Below are 20,726 nucleotides of genomic sequence, written 5' to 3' on the forward strand. Positions count from 1 at the left end.
TAAGGGGGTAACCTCTGACCCCCCGCCTTAACACTAACGAGTGCATTTTCCCCAGTTCTGCTTTTTATTATTATTTTTTGATCGGCATCATCAGCAAAAAGAGCGGGAAAGGCGGTCGTAGAAACAGAAGCAAAATCATTAATATAAATAATAAATAATAAATAATAACGGTCCCAAAACTGAACCTTGTGGTGCACCAGGCTTTACAGTTGAAACGTGTCTTCAGTCCGATGCTGTGCAGTGTAAAACTAGCTCGTTCTGCCGCCCGTGTGTGGAGAGACTGCAGCGATGTCGGCCCTAACGTGGTTGTGGTGAGTCTCTCTGACTGCCTCTCCCTCCTGCCCCTCCCCCCAGCTCTCCCCTGCAGAGGTGGGGGACGTGTCTCCGGGACAGCAGCAGCGGGACAGAGGCGTGGACGACCCGGGGAGTCCCAGCACTTCAGTGAGTTCCTCTGATCCTGGGTTACAGAAACGTGAGCCTTTAGCAGAGAACACGTGCCCCCCCTCTTTAAGAAGGAAACTACACTTGCATAAGAGGTTAAACCTGGGCCGATCCATTATTTAGATTTTATTGCTTAAATGATCCATTTTGGCCATTTTTAGGCAATAATGGCTTGACTATGAAAACAGTATTTATCAGTTTTCTGCAGCAGAAGTTTCACTTTGATGTCACTAAAGGATTTTATTTTCTCATTCACTGCAGCGTCTCGCCGTAAAAGGAAATAAAATATATCTTTGTTTGATCCTCATGGTCTGTGCACGTTTAACCTCTTAACTCCCGCCTGAACCGAGAGGATCTTTTTTGTCATTTTTTCATCAATTTTTATCACATTTTTGTACTTTTTTTAATCACATTTTTTGTAATTTTTTTGTCACATTTTTGTAATTTTTGTGTAATTTTTTTGTAATTTTTTTTGTAATTTTTTTGTCATTTTTGTCATTTTTTTGTCACATTTTTGTAATTTTTTTGTCACATTTTTGTCACATTTTTGTCATTTTTTGTCACATTTTTAATCACATTTTTGTCATTTTTTTGTCACATTTTTGTCATTTTTTTGTCACATTTTTGTCATTTTTTTGTCACATTTTTGTCATTTTTTTGTCATTTTTTTTTCATTTTTTGTCACATTTTTAATCACATTTTTGTAATTTTTTTGTCACATTTTTGTAATTTTTTTGTCACATTTTTGTCACATTTTTGTCATTTTTTGTCATTTTTTTGTCATTTTTTGTCACATTTTTAATCAAATTTTTTTCATTTTTTTGTCACATTTTTGTCATTTTTTTGTCACATTTTTGTCATTTTTTTGTCACATTTTTGTCATTTTTTTGTCATTTTTTTGTCATTTTTTGTCACATTTTTAATCACATTTTTTTCATTTTCTTTTCAATTTTTTAAATTTTTTTGTCATTTTTTGTCAAATTTGTATCACATTTTGGTCATTTTTTGTAATTTTTTTGTCACATTTCCATCATTGTTTTCGTCTCAGTTTTGTTGCTATTTTCACACCTTTTTCCCCGAAGCTTTTGGATTGGGGTAAAGCCAAACTGGAGTAAATCGGTTCTCGGTTCAGGCGGGAGTTAAGGAAACGTTCGCAGCTTCTGAGGAAACGTCTCGCTCCCTCTCCTGAGCTCAAAGTCCACCAGGTTCTGCTCCTCTGGTGGACGTGGAATCGTTTTGACTTTAAAGCGCTCAGGCTGAAGTGGTGAAAGACCCAGAGGACGGCCCAGATACAGAGAGGGGGAGAGAGGGGAGAGGGCGAGAGGGCGAGGGGGGAAGTGTCCCAGAGGCAGCGCTCGGACGTCCTTCCTGTCTCTGATGGAGCAGATAAAGAGACACTTTTAGACCAGCTCCATCAGAGAAACCGGGACTTCCAAACCTCCTCCGTGTCCGGGGGAGTCCAGACTAAACACGGTCATTAAGCGTGTGTCCGTGTTCCTGTAGGGGCGCGGCGGCGGCGTCCCGGGCCGAGACACGCCCCCAGAGGAGGGGCAGACCTCGGGGGACGACACGGGACAAGTAAGAGACATCGAAGAGAAGAATGTTTAAATCTGTGTGGAGGTTTCTGCTCCGGTGTGGACGGTTTGAAACGCTCCGAGGAATCGAACTGGAATAAATGTTTCAGAAACGTGAAACCTCAAAAAGCACAAAGTGGATTCTAAGCAAGAAATGTCTTACTTTAAGTCAGGGGTCGGCAATGTCAGGCCCGGGGGCCAAATCCGGCCCTCCAGCACAGAACCTCTGGCCCTCAAGACGATTTTGAGAAATATAATGACACAAATCAGAGAGAACTTTAACACTTTTAGGGTTAAATGGGAGAAATACTGTTAACCTTATTTTGTACAACTTAAAATAAAAATAATTTTAAGGAAGAAATGACAGAAACCTACTTGCATTAAGAGATTTGATCGAAAGTATGAGTAGATTTGGTCTTAGATCAGATAAAACCAATGGAACAAGTCATTATTCTCTTCACTCAGATTATATTGTATCATTTCAAGTGAAACAAATCTTTTTAAAGGTAAAAGTTTATTTGTCTGATTTCAAAGTGGGTTTTATGTTTGTTCCATCAGCATTTGTATCTTTATCTTAGATTTGTCCAAACTGACTCAAATTCAACATAAAGAACTTTTATTCCAGCAATTTTAAGTCATTTGTCTCATTTCGGCCTTTGGTTTTTATACAATGAAAAAAACTGTCCGTTAAGAAAACTTGCCTCCCCTGCTTTAAGAAATAAGTTCTTATTTTTTCCCTAAAAAGTAATAATGTTTTCCCGAGCAAAGTTTAGGAACTAAAATCTAGCCATAAATTTGCTAAAAACATGCACATTTTTCTTGTGACAAGAAAGAAAAACTTTTTGAATCTTCTTCAGTTTTAGACAAATAATATTTGTTCTTATTTTAAGACAAACTCAGATCAACAACTCTTAATGTAAGAACTGCTTCTCACAGAGAGATAAAACATTCCATTCTTTAAAGTGGGCGGCTCGGTGGCACAGCGGTTAGAGCCTCAGCCTCACAGCTCGAAGGTCCCGGGAGGCACCTGTGTCTGTGTACGTTTCCCTCTACTAAAAACATGTACAATAGGTGAATCCTCCAGCAGGTGATTCTGACCATCAGCCTGGCTCCACATCATGGAGGCGGGTCCCTGGGCAATACTTTCCTTAAATATTAGTATTTATTAACCTCTTAAGTCCCACCTGAACCGAGCACATTTTCTCCAGTTTGGCTTTACCCAAATCTAAAAGCTTCTGGAAAATAAGCGCCAAAATAGAAATGAAAACGAGATGTAAACAAACAAAAAAGTTACAAAAACGTCAGAGAACAGTTACAAGAAAGTGGCTAAAACTGGTTAAAAAAAAAAGCAGAAAAAATTGTCAAAAAGCTGAAAAAAATGGTTAAAAAATATGAAAAAATTGTCAATAAAGCAACTAAAACTCAACAAAGAGCTGGAAAAACAAAAATGTGACATAAATAGAGCAAAGAAAGTGTCACTGTGATAACGACGCAGTCTCGCTCACAGATGAGGCATTAAGGCAGGGGTCCTCAGACTCTTTTCTCTGGGGGCCACATTATTGTTCCTGACAGCGATGGGGAGCCGGACCGGGTTGGCTTTAACATAGAATTGTATGACCCAGACCAAAGTGCCTCATAGTGAAGTAGAGACGACTCACCTGCACAGTCGTCCCCACGACTGTATCCACAAGATCAACACTTGATTCAGGCTCATGTTCCATTTATTTTTATTTTCAAATAAAACATCATTATGTGATGTGACCAAAGTAATAACTTCTTACACTTGTGCTTTACAAGCCTGTTCACAAGTTTCTCTAAGTACTGTCGTCATTATTCATTCACTCCACTCTCTGTGGTTAAGCTTCATTTACCACGTGGCTATAATGTGTTTATATTCTGATCTCTTATGTAAGTGCCCTCTGCTGGACACCTGTGGAATTATTTTTTATCTATTCAAATCGCCCCCTAGTGGCTGGAATGAGTAAACTGGTTGTTTAGTTAAAATATCCTAACTCCGCACAGGAATGGGCTGAGACTTACTTTTTTTTTTGACATACTCAGGCATTTGTGCTCCCTGTGGGAGGCCGGATTAAATCATCTCGCGGGCTGGATTTGGCCCACGGGCCGTAGTTTGAGGACCCCTGCATTAAGACTGAACTCTCCTGTCAAGAAGCTTTCAGATTTGGGGAAAGCTGAACATTACAGCGGGAGTTAAGAGGTTAACAACATTTTGCTCGAAAATGTGTCTAATTTAGAACATTTTACTTAAATCAAGCAACATTTAAGTAAAATACCCACAATGTTTCACTAAATAAGAATGTTTTCCTTAAATTATTCAATTTTCTGAGGACATTTTGCCGAATTCTAGTTTTTATTTGCTTAAATTTAGTGTTTCTTTCTTGTTTTATGATGAGAAAAATATTCTGGAAATAAGAATTCTTAGCAAGAAAACAATGCCGACCCCATTGGCAGAAGTTTTTCCTTAAAACAAGACAAAATGTAAATAAAAATGACAAAAATGCGATAAAAATTGGACGAAAAAATGAGAAAAATGTGACAAAAATTTGACCAAAAAATGAGAAAAATGTGACAAAAAAATGACAAAAAATTGACAAAAATTGGACGAAAAAATGACAAAAAAAATGACAAAAAATTGACCAAAAAATGACAAAAAAATGACAAAAAAATGACAAAAAATCGACCAAAAAATGACCAAAAATGTGATAAAAATTTGACCAAAAAATGACAAAAAATTGACAAAAATTGGACGAAAAAATGAGAAAAATGTGACAAAAATTTGACAAAAAAATGACAAAAAAATGACAAAAATCTGACAAAAATTTGACCAAAAAATGACAAAAATGTGATAATAATTGGACGAAAAAATGAGAAAAATGTGATAAAAATTTGACCAAAAAATGAGAAAAATTTGATAAAAATTGGACGAAAAAATGAGAAAAATGTGACAAAAATTTGACAAAAAAATGACAAAAATTTGACAAAAATTTGACCAAAAAATGACAAAAAATTGACAAAAATTGGACGAAAAAATGAGAAAAATGTGACAAAAATTTGACCAAAAAATGACCAAAAAATTACAAAAAATTGACAAAAATTTAACCAAAAAATGACAAAAATGTGATAATAATTGGACGAAAAAATGACAAAAAATTGACAAAAATGAGTTGAATACCCCACAAAAAAACGATGGGAAAAACAATGTGATGACGTGGGGAAAAAGCTCCTCTCGGTTCAGGCGGGGGTTAAGAGGTTAATGAAGGTGGCAGGTGATAAAACAAAAAACAGCTCAAACTCTCCTTTCCCCTGGTTCTTCGTCGGGGGCTTTGTGCAGTGTGAGCTCTGGGAGTTTCAGTCGGGGCAAACAGGAACAGGAAAACGCTGCAGACGGAGGAACAAACAGCGGAAATCCAGGACAGAGCGACGCGAGGAGACGAGAGTCACCAGCCCTGACCGCAGAAGCAAACAAACATGTACAATAGGGCCCCTGAGCTGAGGAGACTCTGGGTCGTTCTTCAGTAGCTTTAATGTGACTTTAGACTCAGAAGTGTCTCGTTTATAAAGAACTGCCTCGTCCTTGTTTCAGGAGGGTAAAGTGGGCCCCGGGCCGCCCCCCCCGCGCCCCCCGCACCCCCAGATCATCGGAGCCGAGGACGACTACTTCGAGCAGGAGCAGGTCAGAGACGGGCGTCCGGCTGTGGAGTCCGGCTGTGGAGCCTCGGGGCACAGGTCAACCCTCTGTTTGTGTGGCAGGTGAACGGCCAGTGCAGCTGTTTCCAGAGCCTGGAGCTGCTGAAGGCTCGACCCGCACATCTGTCCGTGTTCCTGCATCACGTGGTCTCGCAGTTCGAGCCGGCGCCGCTGGTGAGAAGCAGAAAACACGGCCTGAGCTCACACGCATTACCCCTTAAGCGAGAAAACATTAACAAAAAAGTGACGAAAAATGTATGAAAAAGTGGAAAAATGTCACAAGAAACTGACAAAAAATGACAAAAAAATGACAAAAAATTGACAAAAAATTGACAAAAAATGTGACAAAAAAATGACAAAAAAATGACAAAAAAATTACAAAAATGTGACGAAAAAATTACAAAAAATTGACAAAAAAATTACAAAACATTGACAAAAAATTGACAAAAAATTGTCAAAAAAATTACAAAAATGTGACAAAAAAATGACAAAAATATTACAAAAAAATTACAAAAAAAATTACAAAAAATTGACGAAAAATTGACGAAAAAATGACAAAAATGTGACAAAAAAATTACAAAAAAATTACAAAAAAAATTACAAAAAATTGACAAAAAATTGACAAAAAATGTGACAAAAATGTGACAAAAAAATGACAAAAAATTGTCAAAAAAATTACTAAAATGTGACAAAAAAATGACAAAAAAAAGGACAAAAAAATGACAAAAAAATTACAAAAAATTGACAAAAATTGACTAAAATATTACAAAAAATTACAAAAAAATGACAAAAAAATTACAAAAAATTGACAAAAATTGACTAAAATATTACAAAAAATTACAAAAAAATTACAAAAAAATTACAAAAAAATTACAAATAAATTACAAAAAATGGACAAAAAATGGACAAAAAATGAAAAAAAAAATTACAAAAAATTGACAAAAAATTGACAAAAAATTGACAAAAAATTGACAAAAAATTGACGAAAAAATTACCAAAAAAATTACAAAAAATTGACAAAAATGTGACAAAAAAATTACAAAAAATTGACAAAAAATTTACAAAAATTGACAAAAATATTACAAAACATCACAAAAAAATTACAAAAAAATGGACAAAAAATGGACAAAAAATTGACAAAAAATTGACAAAAATTGACAAAAATTGACAAAAATATTACAAAAAATGTGACAAAAATGTGACTAAAATGTGACAAAAATGTGACAAAAAAATTACTAAAAAAATGACAAAAATTGACAAAAAAATTACAAAAAAATGGACGAAAAAATGTCAAAAATGTGACAAAAAATGACAAAAATGTGTCAAAAAATTACAAAAAATTGACAAAAAATTGACCAAAAAAATGACAAAACAGTTACAAAAATGAGTTGAATATCCACCAAAAAGATGATGAAAAAAATCTGCTGACGTGAGGAAAAAGCTCCTCTCGGTTCAGGCGGGAGTTCAGAGGTTAATGAAGACGCGACAGGTGAAAAAACAAAAAACAGCCCAAACTCTCTCTTTGTGATGTTTATTCTGACGTTTATCCATGAAGTGACTCCATCACCTGGACTTTCCATTCATTCACAAATACTAACTGTTTGGTATCCACGTGTAGCATGAAAGACTCTGTAATCCAAATATGGTCATTTCCTCTGTGGGAGACGGCAGCACAGGCACATGTGCAGACAAAGGGACTAATAGTTTAGATTTTGTTGTTTCTTTGTCTCTTAAATATAGTTTCCTTCTTATTCATCGCTGCTCTTTTGTACTTTCCTGTTACAACAATACAGTTTCCTCACTGTGGGACCAGTAAATGTTCTAATGTTCTTTCTTTGCTGAAAATATCTGCATTTTTGGCATTTTTGATGAATAAACACCTTATATTTTCAATGAAAACCTAAAATAACAATAAGTTATATTTTGTTCCTGTTCACCTGCAGCGCACCTGTCGCCAGCAGAGGGAACCACACACTAATCACAGTCAAATATGAATCATTAATCGTCACATCTTTAGATTTCAGGTAAATAGATCAACAAACAGTTAAAGGGACTAGATGGAAGTTGACATGTTATACTCACTGCTGCCACCTCAGGTCGTGTGCGTAACTGCAGCTGGTGCGTGACGGCGCTTCAGCCTTTCTGAGCAGTCGTGGTGAACAGGTCTGAGCTCAGACATGGTGGAACATGTAGGGGGAGAATACTTAGCATTTTTAAACTATAGAGTTCGGGAATGTCCACAGTTACCATGGAGATCCGCCATCTTTGCAGCTGTTAGCATACATTTCCATAGACTAACATTAGCTAAAAACAGTAGAAAAAGTGTAGAAAAAACCTGTGGAACCACTCCGTTAGCTGCTGAGATACTGCTGGTAAAAACATCTAACACACCGTGGTCTCCAAGTGTTGTAATGTGAACAATAACTCCAGTATTTTAACTTTTAAAATCTCCATTAGTCTACAATGGCTGCTAATCCCATAATGCTTAGCGATATGACGTCACATTCCCGAACTCTATACATGCCTTGCAGTCATGTGACTTTTGTTATGGCGGCCATTTTGAAGTAGAATTATGTAATACTACAACATGTAACAATATCTGTGAATCTGAAAATGAAAATGAAAGACGACTGATTGACAGTAACATTTTTATGTTCTCATTATTATTACTAGTCTCTGCTCAACAGTGTTAATTTTGACATATTTTATTTTAGTTTTAGTCTTTTGACGAAAATGTAATTTAATTTAGTCGAGATTTAGTCAAAAAAAGCTTTTCAATTTTAGTCTAGTTTTAGTCGACTAAAATTAAGACTAGTTGAGTGGACTTTGCATTGATAATATTGATTCTAATCATGTTTAATGTTGTTCCTCTGCTTCATGTTTCTGCTCCACATGAACAAAGCTCAGAGCTGATCCTTTAAACATGATCTGAGGCTCTTTCAGACGCTCAATACAAGTTTGGATGATTTTAGTCTCTCCTTTTCATTTTTATTTAGTCTGATTTTAGTCGACTCAAATATCTGGACATTTTAGTCACAGTTTTAGTCTCATGAGAAACTTTTAATTTAGTTTTAGTCCAATTTTATTCACAAAAATATCACTTTGACTAAAATTCAGACTAAATGAACTCTGCTGCTCAAGAAGCTCCGATAAGAACTCGGCCCCAGAGACGCACGTTTATGTGAAGAAGCCAGTGAGTCAATGTTAAAGCTGCTAGCATGCTACCGGTTAGCATTTAGCTTCAGCAGCTCAGCTCTGACGTCTCCAAGAGAAAACCCTGAACCACAAACATCTGGCCTTGGATACAACATGTGACAGAGGTCAGAGGTCAGAGGTCAGAGCTGTTACTGTAGTATTTCCTCAGTGTCATAAATGTGAGACACACGTGTGTTTATGTGTTGACAGTTGCTAACCGGTAGCATGCTAACGTCTTGAGCAGCTTAAACACTGACTCAGACTGAGACTCTGTCGACAAACTGTAAAAACCACAGAGAAAGGTTTTCTGTTTCCTCTTTGATGTGTTAGTTTAGTCTTCAGAGTGAAGCAGATCTTTAGTAAATCCAGCTGTAGCTCCACAGACGGAGCTGCTTCGTCTGAGCCACGTCTGCTGCTTATTTCACATAAATGTGCGTCTCTGGGGCCTTTTTTAACCTCTGAACTCCCGCCTGAACCGAGAGGAGCTTTTTCCTCACGTCATCTGATTTTTTTTCCATCATTTTTTTGTTGGATATTCAACTCATTTTTATCACATTTTGTCACATTTTTGTAATTTTTTTTGTCATTTTTTGTATTTATTTTGGTAAAATTTTTATCACATTTTTTATCATTTTGACACGTTTTTGTCCCATTTTTGACAAAAATGTGATAAAAATTGACGTAAAATTTCCGTCATTTTTTATCACATTTTTGTCATTTTTTTGTAAATTTGCTAGCCTGGCTAACACCAGACTAAAATCACAAGTGATATTTAGTCTGGTGTCACCAATTCATTTTCTCGTAGGAGAGGTGTGGTTTACGATCGTCCATACTCGTTTATTGGGCGATACGAAAAAAAAAAAAAAAGTCTATCATGCGTCTGCACGAGGCCACAGCCAATCGTATCATCGTATGAGATGACGTATGACGTACCCGCTGTAAACTTTTGAGCTAAATTATTTAGAACATGGTCTAAAGCTTGATCAAAAAATACCATCGTGTCTGCTGCTGTCACGTTGGATCCGTAAATAAACTTTTTTATTATTATCCGTAAATAAACTACAAGCTTCCGTATATCGAATAGCGCGTCATCGTCTTGCCGTCCCTCCTCGTTCTGTGATTGGTTCCCAAATCCACCGGAGATTTCGGCCATGGTCCCCAGGCTGTTGTGCAGTTCGAAATAATTCGAGCGCACACAGCAGCCTGGTGTTAGCCAGGTTATAAATTTGCATCATTTTTTGTCAATTTTTTTTGTCAATTTCTTTGCCACTTTTTCATCAATTTGTCGTCACTTTTTATCAATGTTTTCTCCCTTTTTTGTCACATTTCCATCATTGTTTTCGTCTCAGCTTTTTCCCAGAAGCTTTTGGATTGGGGTAAAGCCAAACGAGAAAATGTGCTCGGTTCAGGCGGGAGTTAAGGGGTTCAACTGTTTTGTTCATGAGCAATTTATTTATTTATTTATGGTTTATTTGGTCGGGACAGTGCACTCTCAAACACACTCTCATACACACTCTCATACATCCTGGCCTATTGCGCATGTTTTTAGTGGTAGGGGAAACCGGAGTACCCAGAGGAAACCTACGCAGACACGGGGAGAACATGCAAACTCCACACAGGAAGGCCCCGTCACGGTGGGAATCGAACCCGGACCTTCTAGCTGTGAAGCACGAGCACTAACCGCTGTGCCACCGTGCCACCAATGATTACGAGTCACAAAAATCTCGTGTTTCATTTTCATCCTGAGTAAAGACAGTGTCACATGTTGTAGTCGTGCATGATGCTACTTCGCTATTCAAAATGGCCGCCGGAAACACATGTATGGCCCCTTTAACACGAAGGAGAAGTTAGTGAAAACACGTGAAGAGTTTCTGTGGGAAGTTAAACACGTTCTCCCCGTTGTTCCTCGTCAGCTCTGCTTCCTGTTCGCCGACCTCCACAAGCAGACGTCGGCCAAAGAGAGCCGCCGCTTCTTCCTCGAGTTCCACTCCCTGTTCCTGGACAGAGCCGCCGTGAGTCGCCGCCGTGAGTGATCGCGGGAGGTTTCGGGACAGTTTCACTCACGTCTCTGTCGTTTGTTCTGCAGAATCTGAAGGTCCCGGTGCCAGAGGCTGTGGCTGCTGAGCTGGGTAAGTTCTCTGAGCTCTGCAGGACGTGCAGAACGTGAGGAACGTGCAGAAGGTCTGAGTGGCTCTGGTGTCGTTGCAGAGAAGCGCCGCGTGGAGCTGCTCCCGGACGACGCCTGTAAACACTTCACTCAGGCGGTCCAGGACTCGCTGCTGCCGGAGCTGCAGCGGCTGCTCGAGGACTTCAGGTCGGTTCTTCCTCCTTCCTGTCGTCAGAGTTTGAAGCGTCTGGTGAAGTTCAGCCTCTGCTCCGTGTCTCCAGGCAGAAGCGCAGCATGGGCCTGACTCTGGCCGAGGAGGAGCTCTCCAAGCTGGAGCTGGAGCCGAGCAGAGAGCAGCTCCCGGACCGAGAGTGCGGCTGCGCGGAGGGAATCCTCGCCAAGATCGACGACATCCTGTGAGAAGCTTCAGTCAGTCATGAGAGCGCCGACAGAGACAGGGGCCGGGTCTCAGACAGAGGCCGGGTCTCTGACAGGGGCCGGGTCTCTGACAGGGGCCGGGTCTCCGTCAGGGGCCGGGTCTAACAGGGGCCGGGTCTAACAGGGGCCGGGTCTCCGACAGAGGCCGGGTCTCCGACAGAGGCCGGGTCTGTGACAGAGGCCGGGTCTGTGACAGAGGCCTGGTCTCTGACAGAGGCCGGGTCTGACAGAGGCCGGGTCTGTGACAGGGGCCGGGTCTCTGACAGGGGCCGGGTCTCTGACAGGGGCCGGGTCTCTGACAGGGGCCGGGTCTCCGTCAGGGGCCGGGTCTAACAGGGGCCGGGTCTAACAGGGGCCGGGTCTCCGACAGAGGCCGGGTCTCCGACAGAGGCCGGGTCTGTGACAGAGGCCGGGTCTGTGACAGAGGCCTGGTCTCTGACAGAGGCCGGGTCTGACAGAGGCCGGGTCTGTGACAGGGGCCGGGTCTCTGACAGGGGCCGGGTCTCTGACAGGGGCCGGGTCTCTGACAGGGGCCGGGTCTCCGTCAGGGGCCGGGTCTCAGACAGAGGCCGGGTCTCTGACAGGGGCCGGGTCTCTGACAGGGGCCGGGTCTCTGACAGAGGCCGGGTCTAACAGAGGCCGGGTCTAACAGAGGCCGGGTCTAACAGAGGCCGGGTCTAACAGAGGCCGGGTCTAACAGAGGCCGGGTCTGACAGAGGCCGGGTCTAACAGAGGCCGGGTCTGACAGAGGCCGGGTCTAACAGAGGCCGGGTCTCCGACAGGGGCCGGGTCTCTGACAGAGGCCGTGTCTAACAGGGGCCGTGTCTAACAGAGGCCGGGTCTAACAGAGGCCGGGTCTAACAGAGGCCGTGTCTAACAGAGGCCGGGTCTAACAGGGGCCGGGTCTCCGACAGAGGCCGGGTCTAACAGAGGCCGGGTCTAACAGAGGCCGGGTCTAACAGAGGCCGGGTCTAACAGGGGCCGGGTCTCTGACAGGGGCCGGGTCTAACAGAGGCCGGGTCTAACAGGGGCCGGGTCTCTGACAGGGGCCGGGTCTAACAGAGGCCGAGTCTCTAACAGGGGCCGGGTCTCCGACAGAGGCCGGGTCTAACAGAGGCCGGGTCTAACAGAGGCCGGGTCTAACAGAGGCCGGGTCTAACAGGGGCCGGGTCTCTGACAGGGGCCGGGTCTAACAGAGGCCGGGTCTAACAGGGGCCGGGTCTCTGACAGGGGCCGGGTCTAACAGAGGCCGAGTCTCTAACAGGGGCCGGGTCTCTGACAGGGGCCGGGTCTAACAGAGGCCGGGTCTAACAGGGGCCGGGTCTCTGACAGGGGCCGGGTCTAACAGAGGCCGAGTCTCTAACAGAGGCCGAGTCTGTGACAGAGGCCGGGTCTAACAGAGGCCGGGTCTCCGACAGAAGCCGGGTCTCTGACAGGGGCCGGGTCTCCGACAGAGGCCGGGTCTAACAGAGGCCGGGTCTCCGACAGAGGCCGGGTCTAACAGAGGCCGGGTCTCCGACAGAGGCCGGGTCTCCGACAGAGGCCGGGTCTCCGACAGGGGCCGGGTCTCTGACAGAGGCCGGGTCTAACAGGGGCCGGGTCTAACAGGGGCCGGGTCTCCGACAGGGGCTGGGTCTAACAGAGGCCGGGTCTAACAGAGGCCGGGTCTAACAGAGGCCGGGTCTAACAGGGGCCGGGTCTAACAGGGGCCGGGTCTCCGACAGAGGCCGGGTCTAACAGGGGCCGGGTCTAACAGGGGCCGGGTCTCCGACAGGGGCCGGGTCTCCGACAGGGGCCGGGTCTCCGACAGAGGCCGGGTCTAACAGGGGCCGGGTCTCCGACAGAGGCCGGGTCTAACAGGGGCCGGGTCTAACAGAGGCCGGGTCTCCGACAGGGGCCGGGTCTCCGACAGGGGCCGGGTCTCCGACAGAGGCCGGGTCTAACAGAGGCCGGGTCTAACAGAGGCCGGGTCTAACAGGGGCCGGGTCTAACAGGGGCCGGGTCTCCGACAGAGGCCGGGTCTAACAGAGGCCGGGTCTCCGACAGGGGCCGGGTCTCCGACAGGGGCCGGGTCTCCGACAGAGGCCGGGTCTAACAGGGGCCGGGTCTAACAGGGGCCGGGTCTAACAGGGGCCGGGTCTAACAGGGGCCGGGTCTAACAGGGGCCGGGTCTAACAGAGGCCGGGTCTCCGACAGAGGCCGGGTCTAACAGGGGCCGGGTCTAACAGGGGCCGGGTCTCCGACAGAGGCCGGGTCTAACAGGGGCCGGGTCTAACAGGGGCCGGGTCTCCGACAGAGGCCGGGTCTGACAGGGGCCGGGTCTAACAGAGGCCGGGTCTCCGACAGGGGCCGGGTCTCCGACAGGGGCCGGGTCTAACAGAGGCCGGGTCTCTGACAGGGGCCGGGTCTCCGACAGGGGCCGGGTCTCCGACAGGGGCCGGGTCTAACAGAGGCCGGGTCTCTGACAGGGGCCGGGTCTCCGACAGGGGCCGGGTCTCCGACAGGGGCCGGGTCTCTGACAGAGGCCGGGTCTAACAGGGGCCGGGTCTAACAGGGGCCGGGTCTAACAGGGGCCGGGTCTCTGACAGAGGCCGGGTCTAACAGGGGCCGGGTCTAACAGAGGCCGGGTCTAACAGGGGCCGGGTCTCTGACAGGGGCCGGGTCTCCGACAGAGGCCGGGTCTCTGACAGGGGCCGGGTCTTTTATTAGAAACTATAGCAGTAGAAATATTCCCCATGTTAGGAGTTTGTCTCATACTGGTGTAAATGAAAACTCACGTGCAGGAAGTAACAAACTGAACCCGGGCCGAGGGGGACGCTGCGGAGGAGCTGATCCCAGCGTAACTTTGACACAGATTTAGCCACTTTTCAAACCTCCTGTGACCATATTTGGAAACAGGGCAAATGTTTATGACCCTCCAGGGTTTTAATAAAGTCTCCATCGCGTCTTCAAAGCACGTCCAGCTGCTCCGTGTGCAGGTCAGTCCCACTCCTCTAAATCACCTCCAGACGCTCACACATCAGCCCAGTCCTCCGCTCTCTCCACTGGCTCCCGGTGGTGTTTAGGGCGGAGTTTAAGGCCCTGATGTTTGTGTTCAAGGCCATCAATGGTCTGGCCCCGGCCGACCTCGCCGAATTAGTAACGGTCGAGGAACCAGCCAGAACTCTTCCTCCTCTGAACACACCTCCCTCGTCACTCCCAAGTTCAAATACAAAAAGTTTGGAGGCCGGTCTTTGCCGCACAAAGCTGTGGAACGCACTTCCGGTCCAGCTTCGAAACATCACAGAGCTGAGTGTTTTTAAATCACAGTTGAAGACACATCTTTTCAGAAAAGCTTTCGATACAGAGCCACCGACTCCACTGCTGTTTTTATGTGTTTTTGTATTTTTTGCTGTCTACTGTGATTTTTGTTTTTATCCTGGAAAGCGCTCTGGGCACTTTCTGGTTGTTGTTGGGCGATATACAAATAACATTTGATTGATTGATTGATTGATTGATAACTCCTCCCATCAGCGCGAGCGTCTCGTCTTCTCTCGGGTCAGTCTCATGATCGATCACAAACACAAACGCTCCGTCTAAACTCGCCTTTTACACGAGATAACAACAAATAATCCGGTCCTTTGGTAAAAACGAAACAGAAACCTGCAGTGACACTGATGTCAAAGCTCCGCTAACAGCAACGAAACACTTCCTGTTGTCCCGACAAAATAAAAGGCGTCAATGTTCCAGCCGCTGGGAGAGGGTTTGAAATGTTCATTAATAAATGAACCTAATATTTTAGGTGCAAATGGACACAAGTCTCGTTTTTCTTTGTTTTCCTGGTCGTCTGTTTTGCTCAAATAGAAATAAAGGCCTGTCTCTAATTGTGGCCTGGTTCCAATAAAGGCCTGGTCCTGATGCCCTTGAGTAAATGGCCTATATTAGAGTGTTTACGGTAGAGATATTAATTTGCAACCTTGGCTGTAGATAATGACATAAATATGAGAATGAAATGTCTGGAAAGTCATTTTATTTGTTTCGTTTTATGCATAAAAATGTCTGAAAACCTTATTTTCTGCGACAAAAGCAAGTTGCTCTGAGGGATTTTGGATCTGGTTTGGTTTTGAACAGTGTGTGGTCCTCACGGGGGGGGCTGACATTGCTGTAATATCGCTGCAGCGTCTCGCCTGTAGAATAAAGAGTGTTGTGTCTGTTGCAGAGTGGCGTCTCAGCCGTCGGAGGAGGAGAAGTGGTAGGTCCTTCCTCTGAATCATCTGCACGTCTGCGTTCCTTTGTAAAGACCTCTGCTCCGTCTGCAGCAGCTCCATGCAGTACGTGATCCAGACCTACATGAAGCACCTCGGCGTCAAAGTGAAGGAGGCCAAAGGTCTGGAGCACAAACGGCCGCGGATCAACTTCCTCCCGAGGATCCCGGCCAAGAAGGTACGAATGTACGACTCCTGCTCCGCTCTGAGACCCGGAGGAGAATCACCAGTTTGTTTCTGTTCAGAAAACGGTCAAGGAGGGAAAGGACGGAGAGGAGAAGGTGAAGAAGCGCTTCAGCAACATCCTGCCCACGCCGCGCCGCCTCAGCCGCGCCGAGTCCACCTCAGGTCTGATACAGATGTTACTGAGTCCACCTCAGGTCTGATACAGATGTTACTGAGTCCACCTCAGGTCTGATACAGATGTTACTGAGTCCACCTCAGGTCTGATACACATGTTACTGAGTCCACCTCAGGTCTGATACAGATGTTACTGATGTTACTGAGTCCACCTCAGGTCTGATACAGATGTTACTGATGTTACTGAGTCCACCTCAGGTCTGATACAGATGTTACTGATGTTACTGAGTCCACCTCAGGTCTGATACAGATGTTACTGAGTCCACCTCAGGTCTGATACAGATGTTACTGATGTTACTGAGTCCACCTCAGGTCTGATACAGATGTTACTGATGTTACTGAGTCCACCTCAGGTCTGATACAGATGTTACTGAGTCCACCTCAGGTCTGATACAGATGTTACTGATGTTACTGAGTCCACCTCAGGTCTGATACAGATGTTACTGATGTTACTGATGTTACTGAGTCCACCTCAGGTCTGATACAGATGTTACAGATGTTACAGATGTTACAGATGTTCATGTTCCCGTGTCCTCAGGAGCGAAGGCCGTGGAGCTGAATAAGCAGCGTTCTCCGAAGCAGCTCCCTCAGCCCAGCTTCAGTATCCCTGAACAGGCCGACGCCCCCGGCGCCGCCCCGAGCCCCGGCCCACACCCGGGGTCACCCAGCGGGACGCCGCCCTCTGCACCCGGGCACACGGCCGGGCACACGGCCGGGCACCTTCCCGGGCACCTACCCGGGCACACGGCGGAGCCCAGCGCACACGAGTCTGACTGCAGTAAGACCACAGTCCAGATCCAAAGTCCGGATCCACAGAAAATAAACCTTTGAGTTTTTAGTAATGTGATGTTTTCATCACAGCAATTTTAGTCCAAAAATATATTATAACCAATATTTTTCTTTTTATTTGCTCCTTCTGCAGATAATGACATTTTGTCTCTAAAAAAATCCAAAATTATTTACTTAGACCCTAGACCCAGGACCACCAATAAAGAAAGCAAAAACTATAGAAATGTACATTAAAATGTTCTGTAATTTGTCATTCATTAATCTTCCTTCACTAGAAATCTGCTTTTATACCGAACTTAAAGACCGACATCAGGGGAAAAAATGGACCTGCACGTTTTTGTTTGTGACGAAGCGAAAAAAAGCTTTTTCATCAAAGTGGCCTTATTTTACAGCCACATTTTCCACTTTTTGTCTGGCAAGTTAAAATCATGTAAAGATGAAATCTATAATCTCACATTTCAAGAAAAATGTTTTATTTTGAAAATATCAGGGTGGCTCATCTTACCCACTCTCCCCGAGGTCATTCACAGCACTCTGTCCTCGAAGAGCTTTAATAAAACAGTTTTTCTCCAGTCTCCCTTGAGGGTACGCGGGTGTTTCCTGCTCACATAACCCCCCGTAACCCCCCTGTAACCCCCTGTAACCCCCTCTAACCCCCGTAACCACCCGTAACCCCCTGTGACCCCCTATATCCCCCCATAACCCCCCATATCCCCCTATAACCACCTATAACCCCCTATAACCCCCATAACCCCCTGTATCTTTGTGCTCAGACGTGTCCCCTCTGGCCCCGGGCCCCAGGCTGTCCGAGGGCCCCCCGTCTCCGAACCCCCCCGAGGGCCCGTCCTCTCCCCCCGGCGCCCTCTTCGACTTCAGCCCGCTCACCGTGGAGCAGCTGACGGAGGAGGATCCGGACGCCTTCAGGTCAGACCCGCCCCCGCTCGTCTGGATCCTCCTAAAACATGTACAATCACGCCTGTCTCTGCCGCAGCCGGCGCTCGGACGCGCTGAGCGAGGACGACCAGCGCGGCGACGGCGAGGCGGAGGAGGGCGCCCCCACCTGGCAGAGCGCGGTCAGCCGGGACGTCCTGGCGGCGCTGGCGCCACGGGAGGTGGAGCGGCAGGAGGTCATTAACGGTGAGAGCGCGGCCCGGCAGACACTCGGCCCGGCAGACACTCGGCCCGTCAGACACTCGGCCCGGACGCGGAAAACTGGACCAGACTCGGAAAACTGGACCGGCCCAGACTAGGACAACTGTACTGGCCCAGACTAGGAAAACTGGCCCGGTCCAGACTCGGAAAACTGTACCGGCCCAGACTCGGACAACTGTACTGGCCCAGACTAGGAAAACTGGCCCGGTCCAGACTCGGAAAACTGTACCGGTCCAGACTCGGAAAACTGGACCGGCCCAGACTCAGAAAACTGGACCGGCCCAGACTCGGAAAACTGGACCGGCCCAGACTCGGAGAACTGGACTGACCCAGACTCAGACAACTGTACTGGCCCAGATTCGGAAAACTGTCCCAGATGCGGAAAACTGTACCGGCCCAGATTAGGAAAACTGTCCCGGCCCAGACTCGGAAAACTGTACTGGTCCAGACTCGGAAAACTGTCCCGGCCCAGACTCAGAAAACTGTCCTGGCCCAGACTCTGAAAACTGTACTGGCCCAGACTCTGAAAACTGTTCTGGCCCAGACTCGGAAAACTGTACTGGCCCAGACTCGGAAAACTGTTCTGGCCCAGATTCGGAAAACTGTACTGGCCCAGACTCTGAAAACTGGACCGGCCCAGACTCTGAAAACTGGACCGGCCCAGACTCGGAAAACTGTCCTGGCCCAGACTCGTAAAACTGTACTGGCCCAGACTCGGAAAATTGTCCTGGCCCAGATTAGGAAAACTGTACTGGCCCAGACTCGGAAAACTGTCCTGGCCCAGACTTGGAAAACTGTACTGGCCCAGACTCAGAAAACTGGACCGGCCCAGACTCAGAAAACTGGACTGGCCCAGATTCGGAAAACTGTACTGTCCCAGATTAGGAAAACTGTACTGGCCCAGACTTGGAAAACTGGACTGACCCAGACTCGGAAAACTGTACTGGCCCAGACTCGGAAAACTGTACTGGCCCAGACTCTGAAAACTGTTCTGGCCCAGATTAGGAAAACTGTACTGGCCCAGATTAGGAAAACTGTACTGGCCCAGATTCTGAAAACTGTACTGTCCCAGACTAGGAAAACTGTACTGGCCCAGACTCTGAAAACTGTACTGTCCCAGATTAGGAAAACTGTACTGTCCCAGACTCTGAAAACTGTACTGGCCCAGATTAGGAAAACTGTACTGGCCCAGACTCGGAAAACTGTACTGGCCCAGATTAGGAAAACTGGACTGGCCCAGACTCGGAACTCTGGACTGGCCCAGATTAGGAAAACTGTACTGTCCCAGATTAGGAAAACTGGACTGGCCGAGACTCGGAAAACTGTACCGGCCCAGACTCGGAAAACTGTACTGGCCCAGACTCGGAAAACTGTACTGTCCCAGATTAGGAAAACTGTACTGGCCCAGACTCGGAAAACTGTACTGGCCCAGACTCGGAAAACTGGACCGGCCCAGACTCGGAAAACTGTACTGGCCCAGACTCGGAAAACTGTACTGGCCCAGACTCGGAAAACTGGACCGGCCCAGACTCGGAAAACTGTACTGGCCCAGACTCGGAAAACTGTTCTGGCCCAGACTCGGAAAACTGGACCGGCCCAGACTCGGAAAACTGTACTGGCCCAGACTCGAACTGTACTGGCCCAGACTCGGAAAACTGTACTGGCCCAGACTCGAACTGTACTGGCCCAGACTCGGAAAACTGGACTGTCCCAGACTCGGAAAACTGGACTGGCCCAGACTCGGAAAACTGGACTGGCCCAGACTCGGAAAACTGTACTGACCCAGACTCTGAAAACTGGACCGGCCCAGACTCGGAAAACTGTCCTGGCCCAGACTCAGAAAACTGTACTGACCCAGACTCGGAAAACTGTACTGTCCCAGATTAGGAAAACTGTCCTGGCCCAGATTAGGAAAACTGTCCTGGCCCAGACTCGGAAAACTGTCCTGGCCCAGACTCGGAAAACTGTCCTGGCCCAGACTCGGAAAACTGTACTGGCCCAGACTCGGAAAACTGTACTGTCCCAGATTAGGAAAACTGTACTGGCCCAGATTAGGAAAACTGTACTGGCCCAGACTCGGAACTCTGGACTGGCCCAGACTCTGAAAACTGTACTGGCCCAGATTAGGAAAACTGTACTGGCCCAGACTCGGAAAACTGTCCCGGCCCAGACTCGGAAAACTGTACTGGCCCAGACTCGGAAAACTGTACTGGCCCAGACTCTGAAACTGTACTGACCCAGACTCTGAAAACTGTCCCGGCCCAGACTCGAAAACTGTACTGGCCCAGACTCGAAAACTGTACTGGCCCAGACTCGGAAAACTGTACTGTCCCAGACTCGGAAAACTGTACTGGCCCAGACTCGGAAAGACTCAGATCTGTTGGGTCTAACTGTGTCTCGATTGAAAACCTTCTTGTTTCCCGTTTGTCCCGTCAGAGCTGTTCCACACGGAGAGGACCCACGTGCGGAAGCTGAAGGTGCTGGACTGTGTTTTCTATCAGAGACTGAGCCGCGACGCCATCCTCCCAGAAGGAGACCTGAGGAGCATCTTCAGCAACCTGCAGGAGATCATCCAGCTGCACGGTAACCCCTTAGTAACCTGCAGGAGATCATCCAGCTGCACAGTAACCCCTTAGTAACCTGCAGGAGATCATCCAGCCTCACAGTAACCCCTTAGTAACCTGCAGGAGATCCCTCAGCCTCACGGTAACCCCTTAG

The 20,726-nt window shown here is 46.4% G+C and overlaps 1 protein-coding gene across 1 annotated transcript in view; it reads left to right on the top strand.

Moving 5' to 3' along the window:
• LOC306970728 (rho guanine nucleotide exchange factor 12-like) overlaps positions 1-20,726 on the top strand; it is a gene marked incomplete at its 3' end in the record, with an annotated part of 75,817 nt that overhangs the window by 22,068 nt on the left and 33,023 nt on the right. The window contains exons 7-21 of the mRNA XM_079566755.1: positions 355-441; positions 1,945-2,019; positions 5,620-5,709; positions 5,787-5,897; positions 10,832-10,930; positions 11,005-11,047; positions 11,127-11,232; positions 11,307-11,441; positions 15,662-15,694; positions 15,762-15,885; positions 15,953-16,055; positions 16,606-16,845; positions 17,630-17,780; positions 17,848-17,993; positions 20,445-20,591. Of these exons, the coding sequence (XP_079422881.1) occupies positions 355-441; positions 1,945-2,019; positions 5,620-5,709; positions 5,787-5,897; positions 10,832-10,930; positions 11,005-11,047; positions 11,127-11,232; positions 11,307-11,441; positions 15,662-15,694; positions 15,762-15,885; positions 15,953-16,055; positions 16,606-16,845; positions 17,630-17,780; positions 17,848-17,993; positions 20,445-20,591 (1,690 nt within the window). The remainder of the gene's footprint in view (positions 1-354; positions 442-1,944; positions 2,020-5,619; positions 5,710-5,786; positions 5,898-10,831; positions 10,931-11,004; positions 11,048-11,126; positions 11,233-11,306; positions 11,442-15,661; positions 15,695-15,761; positions 15,886-15,952; positions 16,056-16,605; positions 16,846-17,629; positions 17,781-17,847; positions 17,994-20,444; positions 20,592-20,726) is intronic.

This window comes from Gobius niger, assembly GCF_951799975.1.
Source record: "Gobius niger genome assembly, chromosome: 11".
In the NCBI taxonomy this organism is placed as follows: domain Eukaryota; kingdom Metazoa; phylum Chordata; class Actinopteri; order Gobiiformes; family Gobiidae; genus Gobius; species Gobius niger.